At 45.6% G+C, this 16,074-nt stretch overlaps 2 protein-coding genes across 2 annotated transcripts in view; both read left to right on the forward strand.

Annotated features, from left to right (window-relative positions):
- LOC125685580 (deleted in malignant brain tumors 1 protein-like) overlaps nucleotides 1-16,052 on the forward strand; it is a 39,702-nt gene extending 23,650 nt beyond the window's left edge. Inside the window, exons 11-15 of the mRNA XM_048928721.1 lie at nucleotides 11,893-12,206; nucleotides 12,651-12,980; nucleotides 13,310-13,639; nucleotides 14,157-14,486; nucleotides 15,768-16,052. Coding sequence (XP_048784678.1) covers nucleotides 11,893-12,206; nucleotides 12,651-12,980; nucleotides 13,310-13,639; nucleotides 14,157-14,486; nucleotides 15,768-15,802 — 1,339 coding nt within the window. The 3' untranslated portion in view covers nucleotides 15,803-16,052. The remainder of the gene's footprint in view (nucleotides 1-11,892; nucleotides 12,207-12,650; nucleotides 12,981-13,309; nucleotides 13,640-14,156; nucleotides 14,487-15,767) is intronic.
- Nucleotides 561-5,757, forward strand: LOC125685596 (sulfotransferase 2B1-like). The gene is made up of 7 exons (XM_048928846.1): nucleotides 561-724; nucleotides 989-1,163; nucleotides 1,489-1,697; nucleotides 2,123-2,249; nucleotides 2,822-2,916; nucleotides 2,999-3,179; nucleotides 3,404-5,757. Exons 2-7 carry the CDS (start codon nucleotides 1,028-1,030, stop codon nucleotides 3,544-3,546), a joined length of 891 nt encoding a protein of 296 aa, XP_048784803.1. The 5' UTR covers nucleotides 561-724; nucleotides 989-1,027; the 3' UTR covers nucleotides 3,547-5,757.
- Nucleotides 16,053-16,074: the final 22 nt, after the last annotated feature.

A 16,074-nucleotide genomic window follows, 5' to 3' on the forward strand; every position in this document is an offset into this window, starting at 1 on the left:
TTTCCCCCAAGGAAAAACTTACTGCATCCCTTCCATTTAGAAAATACTTTTATTTTAACATATGACCACGTGGCTGCCTTTTTATAAGAAGTATTTCTTGCATTTTGCTTGCTTCTAATTAATAGCATTAAACAGCACTATCTGTTTAATGGTCTGCAGAGAACATAAATTGCTCACTGGGGGAAGAATTTCTTTTCTTCCTCTCCCTTTAATTCTGTTCCAAAGGCTTCTCATTTGACTAAAGAGAAAGGACCTTCAGCTCATGAGAATAGGGAGTCTCAAGTGCTTGTGGGCTTTTCTGAGCAGCTGTGGGATATATAAATGGTAAGAAATGCAGATGCTGCAGGAGGAAGCCATTCATGGTTTGTTTTTATATTTTTGAAGGAAAATGGAGAGTTCTACGGGAAAACATAAGGGCACAGAAGAAAAGTGTGGCCTTGCAGTGGATTTGGGGCAGAGAACACACGGGACCAGCTCTGCTCACTGATTTACAGGAAAGGGGTGGCTGTTGGACTTTGGATCTCGTTAATCATTGCTCCAGAATGGTGCAATAAGGAAACCATTTCCCTCCCCTTTTGATTCTCTCTCAGCTTCTGGAAGAAGAGCAAAGCTGTATTTTGTGTAGAAAACGAGAGCTTGGTTTTTCCAACTGCCTCTTGTCTCCCTGGTTGTCCAGGCTCTTACTAAGATAGCTGCTATGCACCCATCCCAGCTGTGAGGGCAGGTAAACACATGAGGCAGCAAGGGAGGGGGGGTTGAAGTTGACCCCTTAGCAGAGATTTAGCCAGCGGGCTCCTTAAATGCCTTATGTAGTTGTTCATTTGGATCCCCATAAGGAAGGATTGGAGAGTATTTGAATGTGTTCTCGTGTAACACAGAGCTCTTCTGATGACTGGGAGATGGAATTGCTCCTCTTTGGGACTGGTTATGGGGGAAGACATTTCCTATCTGGAGTTCAGTGCTCTATCCCTTTCTCTCCCTGTTACAGGCCTGCAGAGCTGCAGCACCCAATTCCCATCCCAGCACGATGCCGGTGCACTACGTGACGTACAAAGGCATTAAATTCCCTCCAGCCTACAACTCCGTGCACAGCTTGAGTTTTGCCCACAACGAGTTCCTGGTGCGGGACGATGACGTCTTCAACATCACCTACCCTAAATCTGGTACCACGGGGATGTCCAAGGGAGGACAGAGAGGCTGGGAGAGTTGTTCTGGATAGGTTTTGTGGGGAGGTCTATGGCAGAAGGTCTGTGGGGTTGTGGGAGAGTTCAGCTGTTGTTCAGAAGGTGAATCTGTTCTTGTGATGGGAACAGGAATGCTTTGGGTGAGAGATATATGTACGTATATATTTATAGCACAGTGGTTGTGCATGGGCAGGAGGCAGTTTCTTCAAGGTGAACAGACTTGATGGTGACATTGTTGCTGAGGTCCAAGCATCCTGAAGCCCTGGGCAAATCCCTTGCTCTGTATTTCTGTTGTACCTGGTAGGCACCGTGTGGATGACTGAGATCCTGAGCCTCATTCGCAGCCAAGGCCACCCCAGCTGGAACCAAACTGTCCTCAATTCTGACCGCATGCCTTGGTTCTCAACCCGCCTGGGTCTGGAGGCAGCCCTCAGCTACCCTTCACCTCGCCTGCTGACCTGCCACCTCCCCAGGCACATCTTTCCCAAGTCTTTCTCCCATTCCACTGCCAAGGTGGGATCATAGAATCCAACATATATCCAACATATCTGCTGTATATGCCCTTGTGGGGTGGGTGCTCATGCAGTGCCTGAAGGGGAGCCTGGCAGGACCATTGCCCATGCAATGCCCATCTGGGAAACATTACAATGATGGACCTTGGATGAGGACCCTTGTAGGGCATCCTACACACCCTCTGAATGGAAATATGCAAGTCCCCATCTCACATCTGCACCTTTGGATACTCTGGGGAACCTCCAGTGGCTCTAAGGAGCCTATGTGTTCCTCAACCCTTGCCTGAGGTCCACATTATTGTATCTTGCACTGAATTGATCCTCCTTTGACAGACCCTTCCATTTACAGATCTACCCCAGTGCCGTTGCCTGCAATTTGTCTTTCCCTTCTCTGAGCATCTTACTCCTGTATGCACTCTCCCCCAGGTTATCTACACCCTACGGGATCCTCGAGACGTTGTTGTCTCCTACTTCTACTTCTGCCAGATGTGCAACAGCTATGAGGACCCTGTGTCCTTTGAGCAGTTCTTAAGGGACTTTCTCAGTGGAGAGTGTGAGTGTGGTTTGTGCTCTCTCAGGGCATGCTGGGGCTTCCTTATCACCTCTATATCTCTACAATCTTTTCGTATGATCCACTGATGATGCCTCTGAAACAGAACATCCTCTATGAGAGAGGTGAAGTGCTTAGCAAGGCACAAAAAAGCACACAAATTTGATTTTTAATTTGCCTGCCTTCTACTGATTTCATTTTTCTCTTGGAAATCTTGACCAGCAGACCCCTTCCATTCACAGATCTACCCCAGTATCATTCCTTGCTATTTGTCTCTCCCTTCTCTGAGCATGGTCTGTGTCTGTTCCTACTCCTGTGCTTGCAGGATGAGGAAGCAGCACTGTCTCAACAACATCTGTTTGAGCAAGGAAACAGCAGCAGAAAGGTGGCTGGAGAAGACCCCATTGCTCATCTGCAACAGCTGAACCTCCCAGTCACACCTAATTTCAGGATGCTGTTGCTCAGTTTTGCATCTTGTCAACTTCCTGCTGCCTAATGAGGCCCTTCCTCTTCCCTGCACACCTCATGCCATGCCATGATCACCCCATAGGCTTGTGCCTTCTGTCTCCCATCAGTGCCCCATGGCTCCTGGTTTGAACATGTCCGAGGCTGGATGGAGATGAAGGACAGGGAGAATTTCTTCTTCATCACCTACGAAGAGCTGAAACAGGTAGTGATCTTGGCAGACCCACTTGCTCCAAATGTGCTGATGCGTCACCTAGGTGGTAACAGGCTTATTCTGTGTCCCTAAGGACCTGCAAGGCAGTGTGAGACGCCTCTGCCATTTTCTGGGACAGAATTTGGATGACGATGCTATCTCCTCAGTAGTCCAAAACGCCTCCTTCACAGCCATGAGGCAAAACCCTATGTGCAGCTCCATCTTGCTCCCTGCAGACATCATGGACCAGACCAAAGGCCAGTTCCTGAGGAAGGGTGAGTAGAGAGGTCCCCATCGAAGTGCTGGGTTTTGTTGTCCCCTTGGCAGCACTAGAGAATGAGGAGGACACATCACAGGCACTAAGGTTAAGAGAACTGGGTCTGTGGGGATGGCTATTCATTTTGGACAGCTCTCAGTGTAGTGATTGCACCCAAAAACTGTGCAGGAAGGAGTATTGTACAGTGGTTTGTGCTCTGAAACAGAAATATTCCTTCCTCAGGCATCTGTGGGGACTGGAAGAACCATTTCACAGTGGCACAGAGTGAGACCTTCAACAGAATCTACCAGGAGAAGATGAGGGGTTTGGACGTGGCTTTTCCTTGGGACAGAGACCAGGATCCAGATTTAACTGAGACCATCTGAGTAATGAGTATCTGCCATCTATTGGCAACAGGGGTAATGGGTTGCTGTTGGACACAGGGAGTTGGATCCAGGAGTACAAATGGCTGCAACATGTTGGGGTACAGTTTGCTGCCAAGCCAACTGTGTGCTTTATCATGGGTATTTAACAGCTCAGCCTTGTCAGTGAATGGGAAAAATGTGCTGCAGAACAGGAACTACCTAGAGATCATAGCCAAGTGCATCACAGATAGTCAGACTTGTAAAGACTTTTTAATGTCAAACACTAAAGAAGGACTTAGGGATATCAAAGAAGGGGAAGACCTTTTGTGCATTTTGGCTCAGACACGGTTCTGTGATGTGTGTATCTCCAAGCCCTCACAGAGCATACAGGGAAATCCAGCTCTTTGTAAGTGCCAAAATACAGCTTGTAAAATACCCACAGCTTTACTTCCTGGACGTGCAGCCAGAGTTGCTTGGGCATGACTCCAGCCTTTTGCAGACACCACTTGATCTATGCAGCCATAGAAACTTATCCTATGGACAGTGAGCAGTGCCTTCCATTTTGGTAGGACTGGCATGTCCATGATGTGCAGTGTCATAGCTAGATGACCTGACTTAAGGAAAGACTACTAATGCTGTTGTAGACTAACTTGCCTTTATGGTGCACCCATTCAGGCCAATCACGTTCTGCTTAATGATCATCCATGTGGGGGCTTAGAAATAAAGGACATGTGGCACAGCATTAGACAGTGCCTACAAAATCATGGTCAAAATTGTTTTGTCTTACATAAAGTACAGTTCAATTACCTAGTTCATGTGCTGATTGCCTCATTTATATGTTTGCATTCGAGCTATGTGTGATGCATTCTATACTAAGCATGATATTACTCTCCCACCAGCCTGCTAATACTGTGGGTTTGGGCCACTGCCTTAGCTGGACTTTGTAGAAGCTGGTTATCAAGCAGCTTGTGGGGCAACAGGCCATGTTCGTATCCCAATAAAGATGACTTAAGCGCTGTGTGGTGTCTCCAACATCATTCAGTGCATATGGCACCCACTTGGACTTTGGAGATATTAAAACATTAGATAAAGGCTAGGTACGATGAGCTATGGTGCATACAAAGGTCTTCAGTACAAGACCCCAGAAATGCTTTGCTGGCTTCAAGAAACAAAATTTTCAGCCTCAAACCCCTTTACCAGCAGGAGAAGAGTCTAACGAAAATGCAGCAAATACAGGTGTTCACCTCATGATTGCTCTTTCTCCTCTTAACTCACTTCTAAATGCAGAGCCCTCATGAACACATAAAAACTAAAATCTGTGCTCATGGGAAGTGTCAGGTGCTTTTAAGGTCTGCAGAGGGAGAATGCAAGCAGAGCATGACTCACTTGTGTCGGGTTATATCTCCTCATATACATGGAGACCATTGTTGGGATATTCCAGTTCTCCCCCAGTTCTGATGGAGAAAGGAATAATGTCTCATTTTTTAAAATTGCAATGCTAATGATACTAAATCTGGATCCTCAGAACACAGTGATGATGTTATTAGGAGACAACACGGACGCTAATTATCTTTGCAGTAACTGATCACCTGGTTAAAGAAACAGGAGGTCTTTGCTGTCCCACGTTGATAACAAACTGATAATGATGATGCTAAAGCAGCCAAAGTCACAGCGTTCCTTGGTGTGAATGCACTGGACAAATCAAATGTGTGGCTGCAGTAAAATCAAGACACTTAGCTTTTTTTCATGCTTTCCTGAGGAGATGCATCAGAGCCGGGGTCTGACCCACCTGCTTCAGCACAGGGTCCTCTGTGGGATGCATCATGGAGATCATGAGAGACAGTGGTCACACCTGTAATTTCCCATTGCCACTTGAACCCAAATATTAGGTCAGGCATAGAACAAAATAGAATAGTTCAGTAGGAAGGGACCTAAAAAGATGATTGGGCCCAACAGCCCAATCTCTTCACAATTAACTAACCACTGAAACATACTGTTATGGGCATTATCCAAATGCTTCTCATCATAGTTTTGGCTGGGAAATTTGTATATCCATTTTATGTACTATTTCTCCATCGATCCTTGTACAGAGCTCTGTTCTGCATTTTTGATGAAAATAGTGCTGATTCCTTACTGGTGTTTAAGCTGCTGCTGAGCTTATGTTTTCATCCACCAAACTGGCATTCTTATCATACAAGGAGATCAAGTTAATAAAATAGGACTTCACATGAACCTATGCTGGCTATGGTTGACTGGCTATGACTGAAAGGAAATCTTCTTCAACAGCAGCAAAACAATGTTCTCCATTACTTTTCCAAGGACTGAGGTTAGACAGACAGGTCTGTAGTTTCCCAGATCTTCCCTTATGCCACATTCCCACTTTGACTTTACTGGACTGTTGAGATAAATCCATTTATAACATCTGCTGATTCCTTTGGAACTCTGGAGTGGATCTCACCAAGCTCCATGGTCTTATGAACAACAGGACCCTTACAATTTCAGTGGCCACAGAAAGAAAATCGCTGCTCCCTTAATCATGGACCTGAAACTCACAGTCCATCACTTGCATTTTATATCCAAGATTCTATTAATACTGTAAATAGAGATAATAAAAAATAGTTTCCTTCAGAACAAGCAAATCAGGCCAAGGTTCTAAGATTCAGTGTGATAGCATGGCATATGGGATCAAAATCAGAGAGGCAAGGGTGCAAAATGAGATAGGTAGAGCAAAGGGTACAGCAGGTAGCAACATTCTGTTGCAAAACCACATTTACAAGATGGGAACGAGTAGGGAAAGAGTTTATCAGCAAAGCAGAAAGGACGGGAAGATAGTGAAAGCGTGTGCAAACTGTGCTGAAGTTTTGACTTATTTCCACTTCCATTTTTGCTAAAATTCTTCCATTATGACGCAACTAAAATAATGAAAAAGATGGGTGACAGGTTGAAATACTGAACGTACACTTAGGAAAGACAGGTATTTTGATGTGAATTTAAAATCACAATTAAAATCACCATTAAATATTTGGGGAAAAGGCAATGTTCATCCTTAACAGTGCTTGTGAGATGGGGAGGTGCCAGGTTCTGGTTGGTTTTATCTAATGTATGTGTTTAGAAATGAATGAATGAATGAATGAATGAATGAATGAATGAATGAATGAATGAATGAATGAATGAACAAACGAACGAATGAGAAAGAGAAAATGTGACCAAGAGAGGACAGAAGAAAGGGAGAGAGGGAGAGAAGGAAGAACGCAACTGTAGATAATTTTAGAAGATTCAGTCTAAATTCAATTCCTGGAAAATATTGAGCAGAAAGCTAGTGCTTCTGTTTGTAGTCCCCCAAAAGGTAACATACTAAGAGTCATCAGCAAACATCAGTTTGTTGAATTTAACTATCAAGCAAGCAATCAACTCTACAAATACGAAGCAGGAATTACTGGCCAATCTCTCACAGGCAGACAGAAGCTAAGGATCAGTATCAAAGCACAGCTGAATCAATAAAATGTGGGGATTGTGAAAACAACAAACTTCACCTGAAACGTCTGTAACAAGAAGTCTCATTTATGTTTACAATATGTGACCCTCATCTCAGCAGCTCTGAGACCTCTCCTGCACATCAGTGACTGGATGTAGGCATCAGCCTTCAAGAAAGGTGTTTGCCAGCTGTTGCCCAGCAGTTGGCCTGCTTCAGACCAACCATTATGGAGGCAGAGCGCAGCTGCACTGAAGTGGTTGTGATGATACACAGACTTGCTATGAAATGCAATATGAACATGAATGATGTGTTACAAACAGTCCCTGGGCTGCACAGTCTAAGCAGAGGAGTGCATCACAGATGAACTAATTCTTCAGCTTTTCCATCTAATGCACACTCTGGGTGAAATTCATCTGTAGCTGTATTTTCTTGCTGGACGTCTCCAGTACAGTTGTCTGAAGCTATAAAATGAATTCAGCCAGCTCTAAGGGGTGATAGATGATGTCTGCTGAGCATGCAAGCTATCTAAATGCATTTTCCAGGCACAAAAATTTGTCATGAGGAAGATCCCACACATGATAGAAGCATCATCATATCCCTGCAGCATCGTGTCTCTACCTGGCCATGGGTGATCCATCCCCATGGATGGACCTGGGAAAGGAACCTCATGATGTTGGGCAGAGAGGATCCTTATGATTTTCAACGTGGGCAAGGATGGAGTCCTCCAAAGGGGGAGGAATAACTGCATGCATCAGTACAGCGTAGTGGAGGAGCTCTGCAGAGAAGGACCTGAGCATCCAGGAGGCCATGAGCCAGCAGTGTGCCCTTGTGGCCAAGAAGGCCAATGGTATTCTGGGGTGCATTAAATTGAGTATGACCAGCAGGCTGAGAGAAATGATCCTCCCCCTCTACTCTGCCCTAGGAGACCCCATCCAGAACGCTGTGTCTGATTCTGAGCTCCTCTGTTCAAGGCAAACTGGGAACTACTGCAGAGTCCAAAAAAGTGCCATAACAGTGATCATGGACTGGGGCATCTCCCCTAGGAAGAAAGGCTGAGTGCCCTGGGACTATTCAGCCTGAAGAAGACTGAGAGGGAATCTTAACAACATTAATTAATAGCTAAAGGGTGTCAAATCACTTGAGTGGATGGGGCCAGATTCTTTTGGTCATATCCAGATACATGACAATGGGTACAAACTGGATCCCAGAAATTTCCATCTGAACATCAGGAAAACTTCTTTATTTGAGGTCACAGTGCACAGGAACAAGTTTCCCAGAGATGTGGAGGAGCTTTTTTCTATGGAGATATTCAAAGCCAACCTTAACACTTTCATAGAATTGAAAGGGACCCTTAAAGATCCTCTCGTCCAACTCCCCTGCAATGAACGGGGACATCTACAGCTCAGTCATGTTGCTCAGAGCCTGGCCCAGCCTGATGTTGATTGTATTCAGGGATGGGGCCTCCACCACTTCTCTGGGCAATCTGCTCCAGTGCCTCACTGCCCTAATTGTAAAAATAAAAATAAAAATAAAAATAAAAATAAAAATAAAAATAAAAATAAAAATAAAAATATTGTATCCAATCTGAATCTCCTCTTTTAGTTTGAAACTATTTCCCCCTGTCCTGTCAAAGCACACGCTGCTAAACTATCTGTCCCCTCTTTTGCAGTCTACTCTTGGGAGCCCACATTAGCAGGGAGATTGGACAAGATGGTTCCTTCCAGTCTCTATGATTGTGGAACTTGCTACTTGCCTCTTTAGCATCCCTAAGACCAGGAGAATGAACTGAACACTGAACACCGAGAAACAGTACCACAGAATTTCACAAACATTACCCTCCTCTTGGGACAAATATGAGAGAAAAAATGGGAGCAAAGAAAAAACTCTTCTTAAAAGCTGCTGATTTTTCCACCAGAAAATGGTTCTTTTGTTTTTGAATTAGTGGCAAGGTATGAAAGTCACTTTCCCAGCTCTGCCTTGGCACTGGAAGGTAACTCAGAATTCCATGTTTGCTTCCATCCCTGCCTTTGATGGTCCAGAATGAGCTGAGCTGAGAGGATTGTTTGCTCATTAGATTCCCAAAACAGTCCAATTTCACAATCCTACAGCCTACGTACGTGATGCTAATGGCACAAGATTCCTGGCAGAGGTTTGGCTTTGCCAAGTTGCTGAGTCAGGGGGAATGGAGGCAGGATTTTGGATAGAAGGGAGGAGCCAGGGCTGTAGGGAATTCTCAAATACCCCGTTTCTTGGGTACATGTCCATGTCCTCTCTGCAATGCTCTCTGTGACCAACATGAGGCTCATCCTCCTGTCATGTCTTTGGGGTAAGTGGAGTTCTTTTTTCTTTGCATCTGTCTTGAAATACCTTTGCCAGTGGTCTCCTCTTCCGTTATTGCTTTGTTTCTTTAGCACAAAGCAAATGTGACACTGCAAGGAAGTGAAATGCAGCTGGTGGTGTCTGCAGTGAGCTGAATCCTCCTTCTCTCATTTAGATGCCTGCAATTAGTCATTCATCTGACAGCTCAGTGTAGATGCTCAGATCCCCTCTCTGGAATCTCAGACATCCACAGCTGGACAGCTGGGTGCTGCCCCTACCAGACACCTCAAGTGCTCATTCAGCACCTGAATACCAACCCTTATGAGAAAACTGCACATGGCTGGGTTCCCTGCCCTTGTTTCTGTTATGTAGAGCCACAGCATCTGTAGGTTTCCATGCGTCAGAGACAGGAGCAGAACTAGAAATATTAATAATATCTGAAAGAAAGCCAAGTGGAAAATGGATTATGCTAATGCCACTTGTGGTGTCAGCAATGCTGCCCTTGCCTGAGGCTTTTAATCATTGCTTGGGACCTTGCCAGACTGCCACATTTAGGAGCAGAAATTGCTGTTTGCACTGAGCCCTTTTTTGCTGCTGACCTTCCACAATGCACACAAATTTCCCTTCTCCTGACTTCCCAGGACAAATAGATCCTGGCAAGCTCTGCTCTCCTTTCCAGGGTTTGCTTCAGCTTCTGTCCAATTCCCAGAGAAAGCAGTAGTCACTTTGAACAGGTTTCCATTTCAAAGACACTTCGTTGCATGACCCTATGATTGTTAGTGCCCACATTCCATTTCACCAACCCTAGGATGGGAGGGGTATGTGTCATTTCACTGGTTATTGCAGAAGCCTAGATAATTTAGCTGCCTGGAAAACAACTCAATCTCATTGGACAATGGACTATGGATGAATAGAATCTCAACTGCTCTTTTATATCATTTCCTCATTACTTGCCTAAATACTTAATTTTTTCCCAGTGCACACATATTCACTGATGTACACATACATTTGCATTTTCTTTCTTATCTGATCTCTCAGTCACAAAGGTCACGTGCACTGAGACAGGGAAAACCTTTGGTGGCAGGATTTGGGTGGCTGAGAACAATGTTGAGCTCTAGTGGTGCTCTTAGTAGTTCATCTATTACCTGGTATCTTTCTTTCCTGAATCTCCATGCTTTGTGAACCAATTGGACACACACTAACATCCTGTATTTTTTTTAATTTCAGCTTCCCTTGCAGGAGTCCTGCTGGCAGGTCAGTATTTGTATCAGTCAGTGGCATTGTGAGTGAGCATTCAGTTCGGTCATAAAATATCATGCAGAATGATGCTGTGCTTAATCAAGAGATTCCAGTGTCCTACTCAGAACAAAGAGAAGTTGGTCCAAATCCTTTTACTGTGGACAATAATTTTTCTCTGTCGAGCACATTCTCCTGATCAGCCAATTGAGAGGACCTGACTCCTCTACTTCCTCTCTATGAGGTGCAGATCTCTGGGTGAAAGGAACAGTAAAGAGTGAAATCACTGGTAAAACAATGACTATTTGAGCAAAGTTAAAACACAAGTTTTAACATCCTCAATACTGAAGTCTGATCTCAATCATATGAATATCCTCTCGACTCCTCCATGAGCAAGGAAGAAGGTGTTTCAGGTTTCAGACCCTCATTCATGTTGGTCTGAGTTATTCCGCCCCAAGATTCATGCAAAAGAATGATGATATCTAGCGATACTCTCTATCTAGAGATAGAGATCATGGCAGAGATCATGATTTGAGGATCAGTGATTGAGGGGCGAGTCTTGAGAGGTATTGAGTTGCCTCCTGGGTTCAGTTTTCTTTACTGTGAGAGTGGTGAGGTGCTGAAACAGGATGTCTAGAGAAGTTATGAATGCACCATCCATCCCTGGAGGTGTTCAAGGCCAGGCTGGATGGGCAGCCTGGTCTGGTATTAAATGTGGAGTTTGGTAGCCTTGCATGTGGAAGGGGGGTTGGAGATTCATGATCCTTAAGGTGCCTTCCAATCCTGGCCATTCTGTGATTCTGTGATTCTGTAAAAGTGCCAAGGCTGAGTAATTGAGCAGCTCCTTTCCAGTCCTAGACACTGACCATAACACATACATACATACCACTGGTCAGTAATACCTGTGTACCTGCGAACTCTGCCTCTAATTGAAGAAATTCAACCCTTTCCTTTGGGGAAGGATGAAAAATCCTCAATTCTCTCTTCCCTGCTAGTAGTCCAGTGCCTTGTAGCAGCATCTGGCCTTAGTCCTGGGGAAGCTCACCCAATAAGAACACTGGGGGAGTTTTGGGGTGGCTACATTTCACCCATTACAGCTGAAAATGAACCCTATGGTTTGTTTTTCAGGATGGACTTCTGGTCATATAAACACATGCAACATTTAGCCATTCTCAAATCAAAACCATGTTTCAATCAAACTAAGATTTTATATGCTAAATTTGGCAATAAACATCTTGGTTTGGAATTAAATAAAGGCTATATGGGAAGGAAGCGCCCTCTTTCTCATTCCCTGCTTTCATCCTGGGACATCTTTTCTCTCCAGATGTAGACAGCAGCATACTTGATGTTCGCCTGGTGGATGGTCCAAACAGATGCGCTGGAAGAGTCGAGGTGCTTCACAATGATGTCTGGGGGACTGTTTGTGATGAAGGTTGGGATTTACGGGAGGCCAGGGTGGTGTGCAGGCAGCTGGGCTGTGGGACAGCATTATCATCCCCCAAGAAGTCAAAATATGGAGAAGGGAAGGGCCAGATCTGGCTGAGTGATTTGGACTGCAAAGGGACAGAAGGGTCCCTCTCCAAATGCAAGTCAAAGGCATGGGGAGAGAACGTCTGCAACCACGTGGAAGATGCCAGTGTGGAGTGCTCAGGTAACCTCCAGAACTCTTCTACTTTGTGTCCATTCTGTCTGTAGAAAGCTGTAGAAAGCTGTAGCCACCCAGTTAGGAGGTTACAGATTCAGAGTGACTTTGTTGAGCTCTATCACCTTGAGCCAGAGAAGCTGTATCACATGCCCTACAGAGCTGGGATTGGAGACATTTGGTCTTCTCCCTCTTCTGACAACCTTCATCCTGGTTTTATTTCTCCACAAACCTTTCTTCTTCTAGCCAGAAGGTAGGAGCAAAGCCTTTGTCAAGTGTTAGGAATGAGCAGAGAGTTTTGATACACTGTAGGAGATCCTGCTTTCTCCGGGTGGTCAGGGGCACAGAGACTTTTCCAAAACTTCTCCCTGGCTTGTTTTGTTGCTTTTTTGTTTGTTTTGTTTTTGTTGTTGTTTGATTATTTATTCAATTACCTATTTATTCCATTTTTAGAAACAGAAATACCTGAGCCAGGGCCACTTCGTCTGGTGGGAGGCCCAAACCGATGTGCTGGAAGAGTTGAGGTTCTTCATGAAGAGCAGTGGGGCAGCGTGTGCCATGATGAATGGGATATCAGTGATGCTCAAGTTGTGTGCAAGCAGCTGGGTTGTGGGGATGCAGTGCTGGCCCCAATTGCAGCAAAGTTTGGGCGAGGAACTGACACCATCTGGCTGGATGATGTGAACTGCACAGGGTTGGAAGCATCTCTCTCTGAATGCCAGGCAAGGCCGTGGGGGGACCACAATTGTTACCATGGGGAAGATGCCAGTGCAATTTGTTCAGGTAATCTTTGCATTCTCCTTTTGCTAGCAATGTGTTGGGATGTCTTTCATATGAAAGTGGGTACAATCTTAGACAGGAACAAGGGCTTACTACATAGTACTCCCCAACTGCTGCTGCTGTTGGTTTGCAATCCTTGCACCATAGAAGAGGGTTTCAATTTGGTAGGCTGTCTCCTCACTGTGGTGCTCTCTGTCATTTTTCTCCAGCTCAAGCTAGAGGTTAAGGTGATCCATAAGCATGGGAGGGAGATGATATGCAGCAGGTGCATAAACATGCACATGCATAACCTTCTGCCTTCCTGAGCATGCCCTCTCTGGATTTGCCCACAGATTCAGGGATCACCATCTCCACTTCAGTTCGCCTGGTGGGAGGCCCAAACCGCTGCTCTGGGAGAGTTGAGGTGCTTCACAACAATGTCTGGGGGACCGTGTGTGATGACAACTGGGATTTACGGGAGGCAAAAGTGGTGTGCAAACAGCTGGGCTGTGGGACAGCCCTATCAGCCCTGCCGGAGTCAAAATACGGAGAAGGAAAAGGCCAAATCTGGCTGAGTGATGTGAACTGCACAGGGACAGAAGGATCTCTCACTGAGTGTGAAGCAAAGCCCTGGGGAGAGAATGTCTGCAATCATGTGGAAGATGCCAGTGTGGAGTGCTCAGGTAACCATCTCTGACCCCAACATGGCATGTGCTGAGCAGTGGGCTGGGCAGATCCCACCACACATCAGCTTGAAACAGGGTTCATCCCGAGCCCCTGTAGAAAGGGCAGTAGAGATCTGTGTATATCTGCTGGTGGAAATAGGGACATGGCTGATGAACTCATCCCATCACTGACAGCCAGCCTTGTGATGCAGTGGTGACACATGGATGTGGCATGAAATCTTCTCCTACCTGAGACCACTGTGGTCCCTTGTCCCACCTGTGTCCCGAAAGCTTAACAGTCTCCTTGAGTCAGTAGAGCCTGCAGCCATTCATGAATACCAGGAAAACCTCTTTCTGCCTTTTCTCCACAGTGCTTTTCTGGGTTTTCTGCTATTTTATTCCCACACCAGAAAAGCACAGGTACTCTTAGAAGAAATCCCTTGGCATATCTCCATTGTGTTCAAACGCCTCTGCATGCTGTCCACAGGCAGTGAGGGATGCTCCCTTAACCTTTATTTTCTCGGCATTTGTGCAGAGACAGATATTTCTGAGATTGGACCAGTTCGGCTTGTGGATGGCCCAAACAAATGTGCTGGAAGAGTTGAGGTTTTACACGAGAATCGTTGGGGTAGTGTGTGTGATGACCACTGGGACATGAAGGACGCCAAGGTGATTTGCAAGCAGGTGGGCTGTGGGTCACCACTCTCAGCCTTGGGAGGTGCTCGCTATGGCCGAGGGCCAGATGTCATCTGGCTGGATGATGTGAATTGCGAAGGGACAGAAGAAAGCATCTCTGACTGTAAGGCAAGGCCATGGGGTGAACACGACTGCTATCACGGAGAGGACGCTTCTGTTTTCTGCACAGGTAGTTATCCATCCCTCTGACACCTGAACTGATGTGGGGACAGAGAGAAATAGTTCTGGCAGATACAGCAGGCTGGAGTGTGGAGGACAAAAGGAGAATCCCGAGGGAATCATGGGAAGGTTCTCCTTCTCAGGATTGTGCCTTTGGAGTACAGCAGGGAGCCATAAAGAATAGGAAACATCTGGATAAGATGGATGTAGTGGACCAGCTGGCAACAGCAGAGCACAAAGACAACCTGACCGTGGGATAGGTCACAGGATCACAGACCACTGTTAAGATAGGTTCCCTATATCAAGTTGCACAGGAAAACATTCAGGCAGGTTTTGAACATTTCAGAGTCAAAGGAGACTCCAGAACTGGACACAGTGCTCCAGATGTGGCCTCCCCAGGGCAGAGTAGAAGAGGACAATCACCTCCCTCTGCCTGCTGGCCACACTTTTTCTAATGCACCCCAGGATACCACTGGCCTTGGCTGCAAGGGCACACTGCTGACTCATGGCCAACCTTTTGGCCATCAGGACAACCAGGTCCTTCTCCACGGAGCTCCTTTCCAGCAGATCATCCCCTAATCCGTATTGTTATTCTTCACCCCACCTCCTAAAGTTCAGGACTCCACACTTGTCCTTATCAGTGCTCATAATATTCCTTTCTATCCAATATTTCAGCCTTTCCAGATGTCATTGAATGACACACAGTCATCTGGTGTGTCAGCCACTCCTCCCAGCAAGGGAAGGCAGAACAGTTTCTGGGATAGGAGGCAATGACAAGCATCTCTGGAAAGTAGGAAAAAGACAGATGGAACTTTGTTTGGGAAGAGAAATCTCCTTGTATCATCCATACTCAAGAAATATTTAAGTTGAATGCTCCAAAGCCTCTGTGACTCTAAATCCTCACTTCTAATGTTCTTTCTCTTAGGAGAGAATCTTGGACAGGCCCTACATGGGTGAAAGAAGGAGCCCTTCATGGTCTTCAGCTAGTTGTTGGGCTTTAGGTGTTTATCAGACCCACACTGTGTGTCAGAACCACATGGTTCCCTGGACCAAGCAGTGTGTTGAGCACTGGGTTGAGAGTCTGGTCTTCATGCAGCCACATTCTGGCTCCCATAGAAACTTGTCCAAAGGTCTAGCATCCAGTTTCTTTGCCAATATCCACACGTACATGGATATAATCTAAACTGTAGATCTTCTTGTAGAGCAATGTCTGTATCACTTTTGCCTGCAATTCTGGTGCAGAAGAATTCCTGAGAGGAGATTTCACTTACCCCATCCCCTTTCTTTGCAGTTAACAAGAATCTGGAGGAGACAGAAACATCGTGAATGCCACACTGTCCCCATCAGACTGTGCTCACCTTGTCACGTGAGGTGGGCCAGCAAAGTTCAGTTGAGAAGAATGGCAGAGATGTTACAGAAACTTTCATCTGCCACAATGGAACTCAGGGAATGACAAAACCATTCCCTCACCCTTTGAATGATCAGCAAGCTCAGTTGTAACTCCACCGATGGAAAAGATGGCATTCCCACAAAAAGCAAATATCACAAAGTATCAATAAACTTCCCCTAAATCTGATGTTCTGTCTATCTCACATATT

The sequence above is a fragment of the Lagopus muta genome, chromosome 28 (assembly GCF_023343835.1).
Source record: "Lagopus muta isolate bLagMut1 chromosome 28, bLagMut1 primary, whole genome shotgun sequence".
NCBI lineage: Eukaryota > Metazoa > Chordata > Aves > Galliformes > Phasianidae > Lagopus > Lagopus muta.

What these genes read in the sequence shown, in the direction of transcription:
- LOC125685596 (XM_048928846.1), top strand. Translation starts at nt 1,028, where the DNA reads ATGCCGGTGCACTACGTGACGTACAAAGGCATTAAATTCCCTCCAGCC. An exon ending in TCTCCCATTCCACTGCCAAG is followed by an intron (nt 1,698 to 2,122) that starts GTGGGATCATAG and finishes ACTCTCCCCCAG; the next exon opens with GTTATCTACACCCTACGGGA. An exon ending in AGGCCAGTTCCTGAGGAAGG is followed by an intron (nt 3,180 to 3,403) that starts GTGAGTAGAGAG and finishes TTCCTTCCTCAG; the next exon opens with GCATCTGTGGGGACTGGAAG.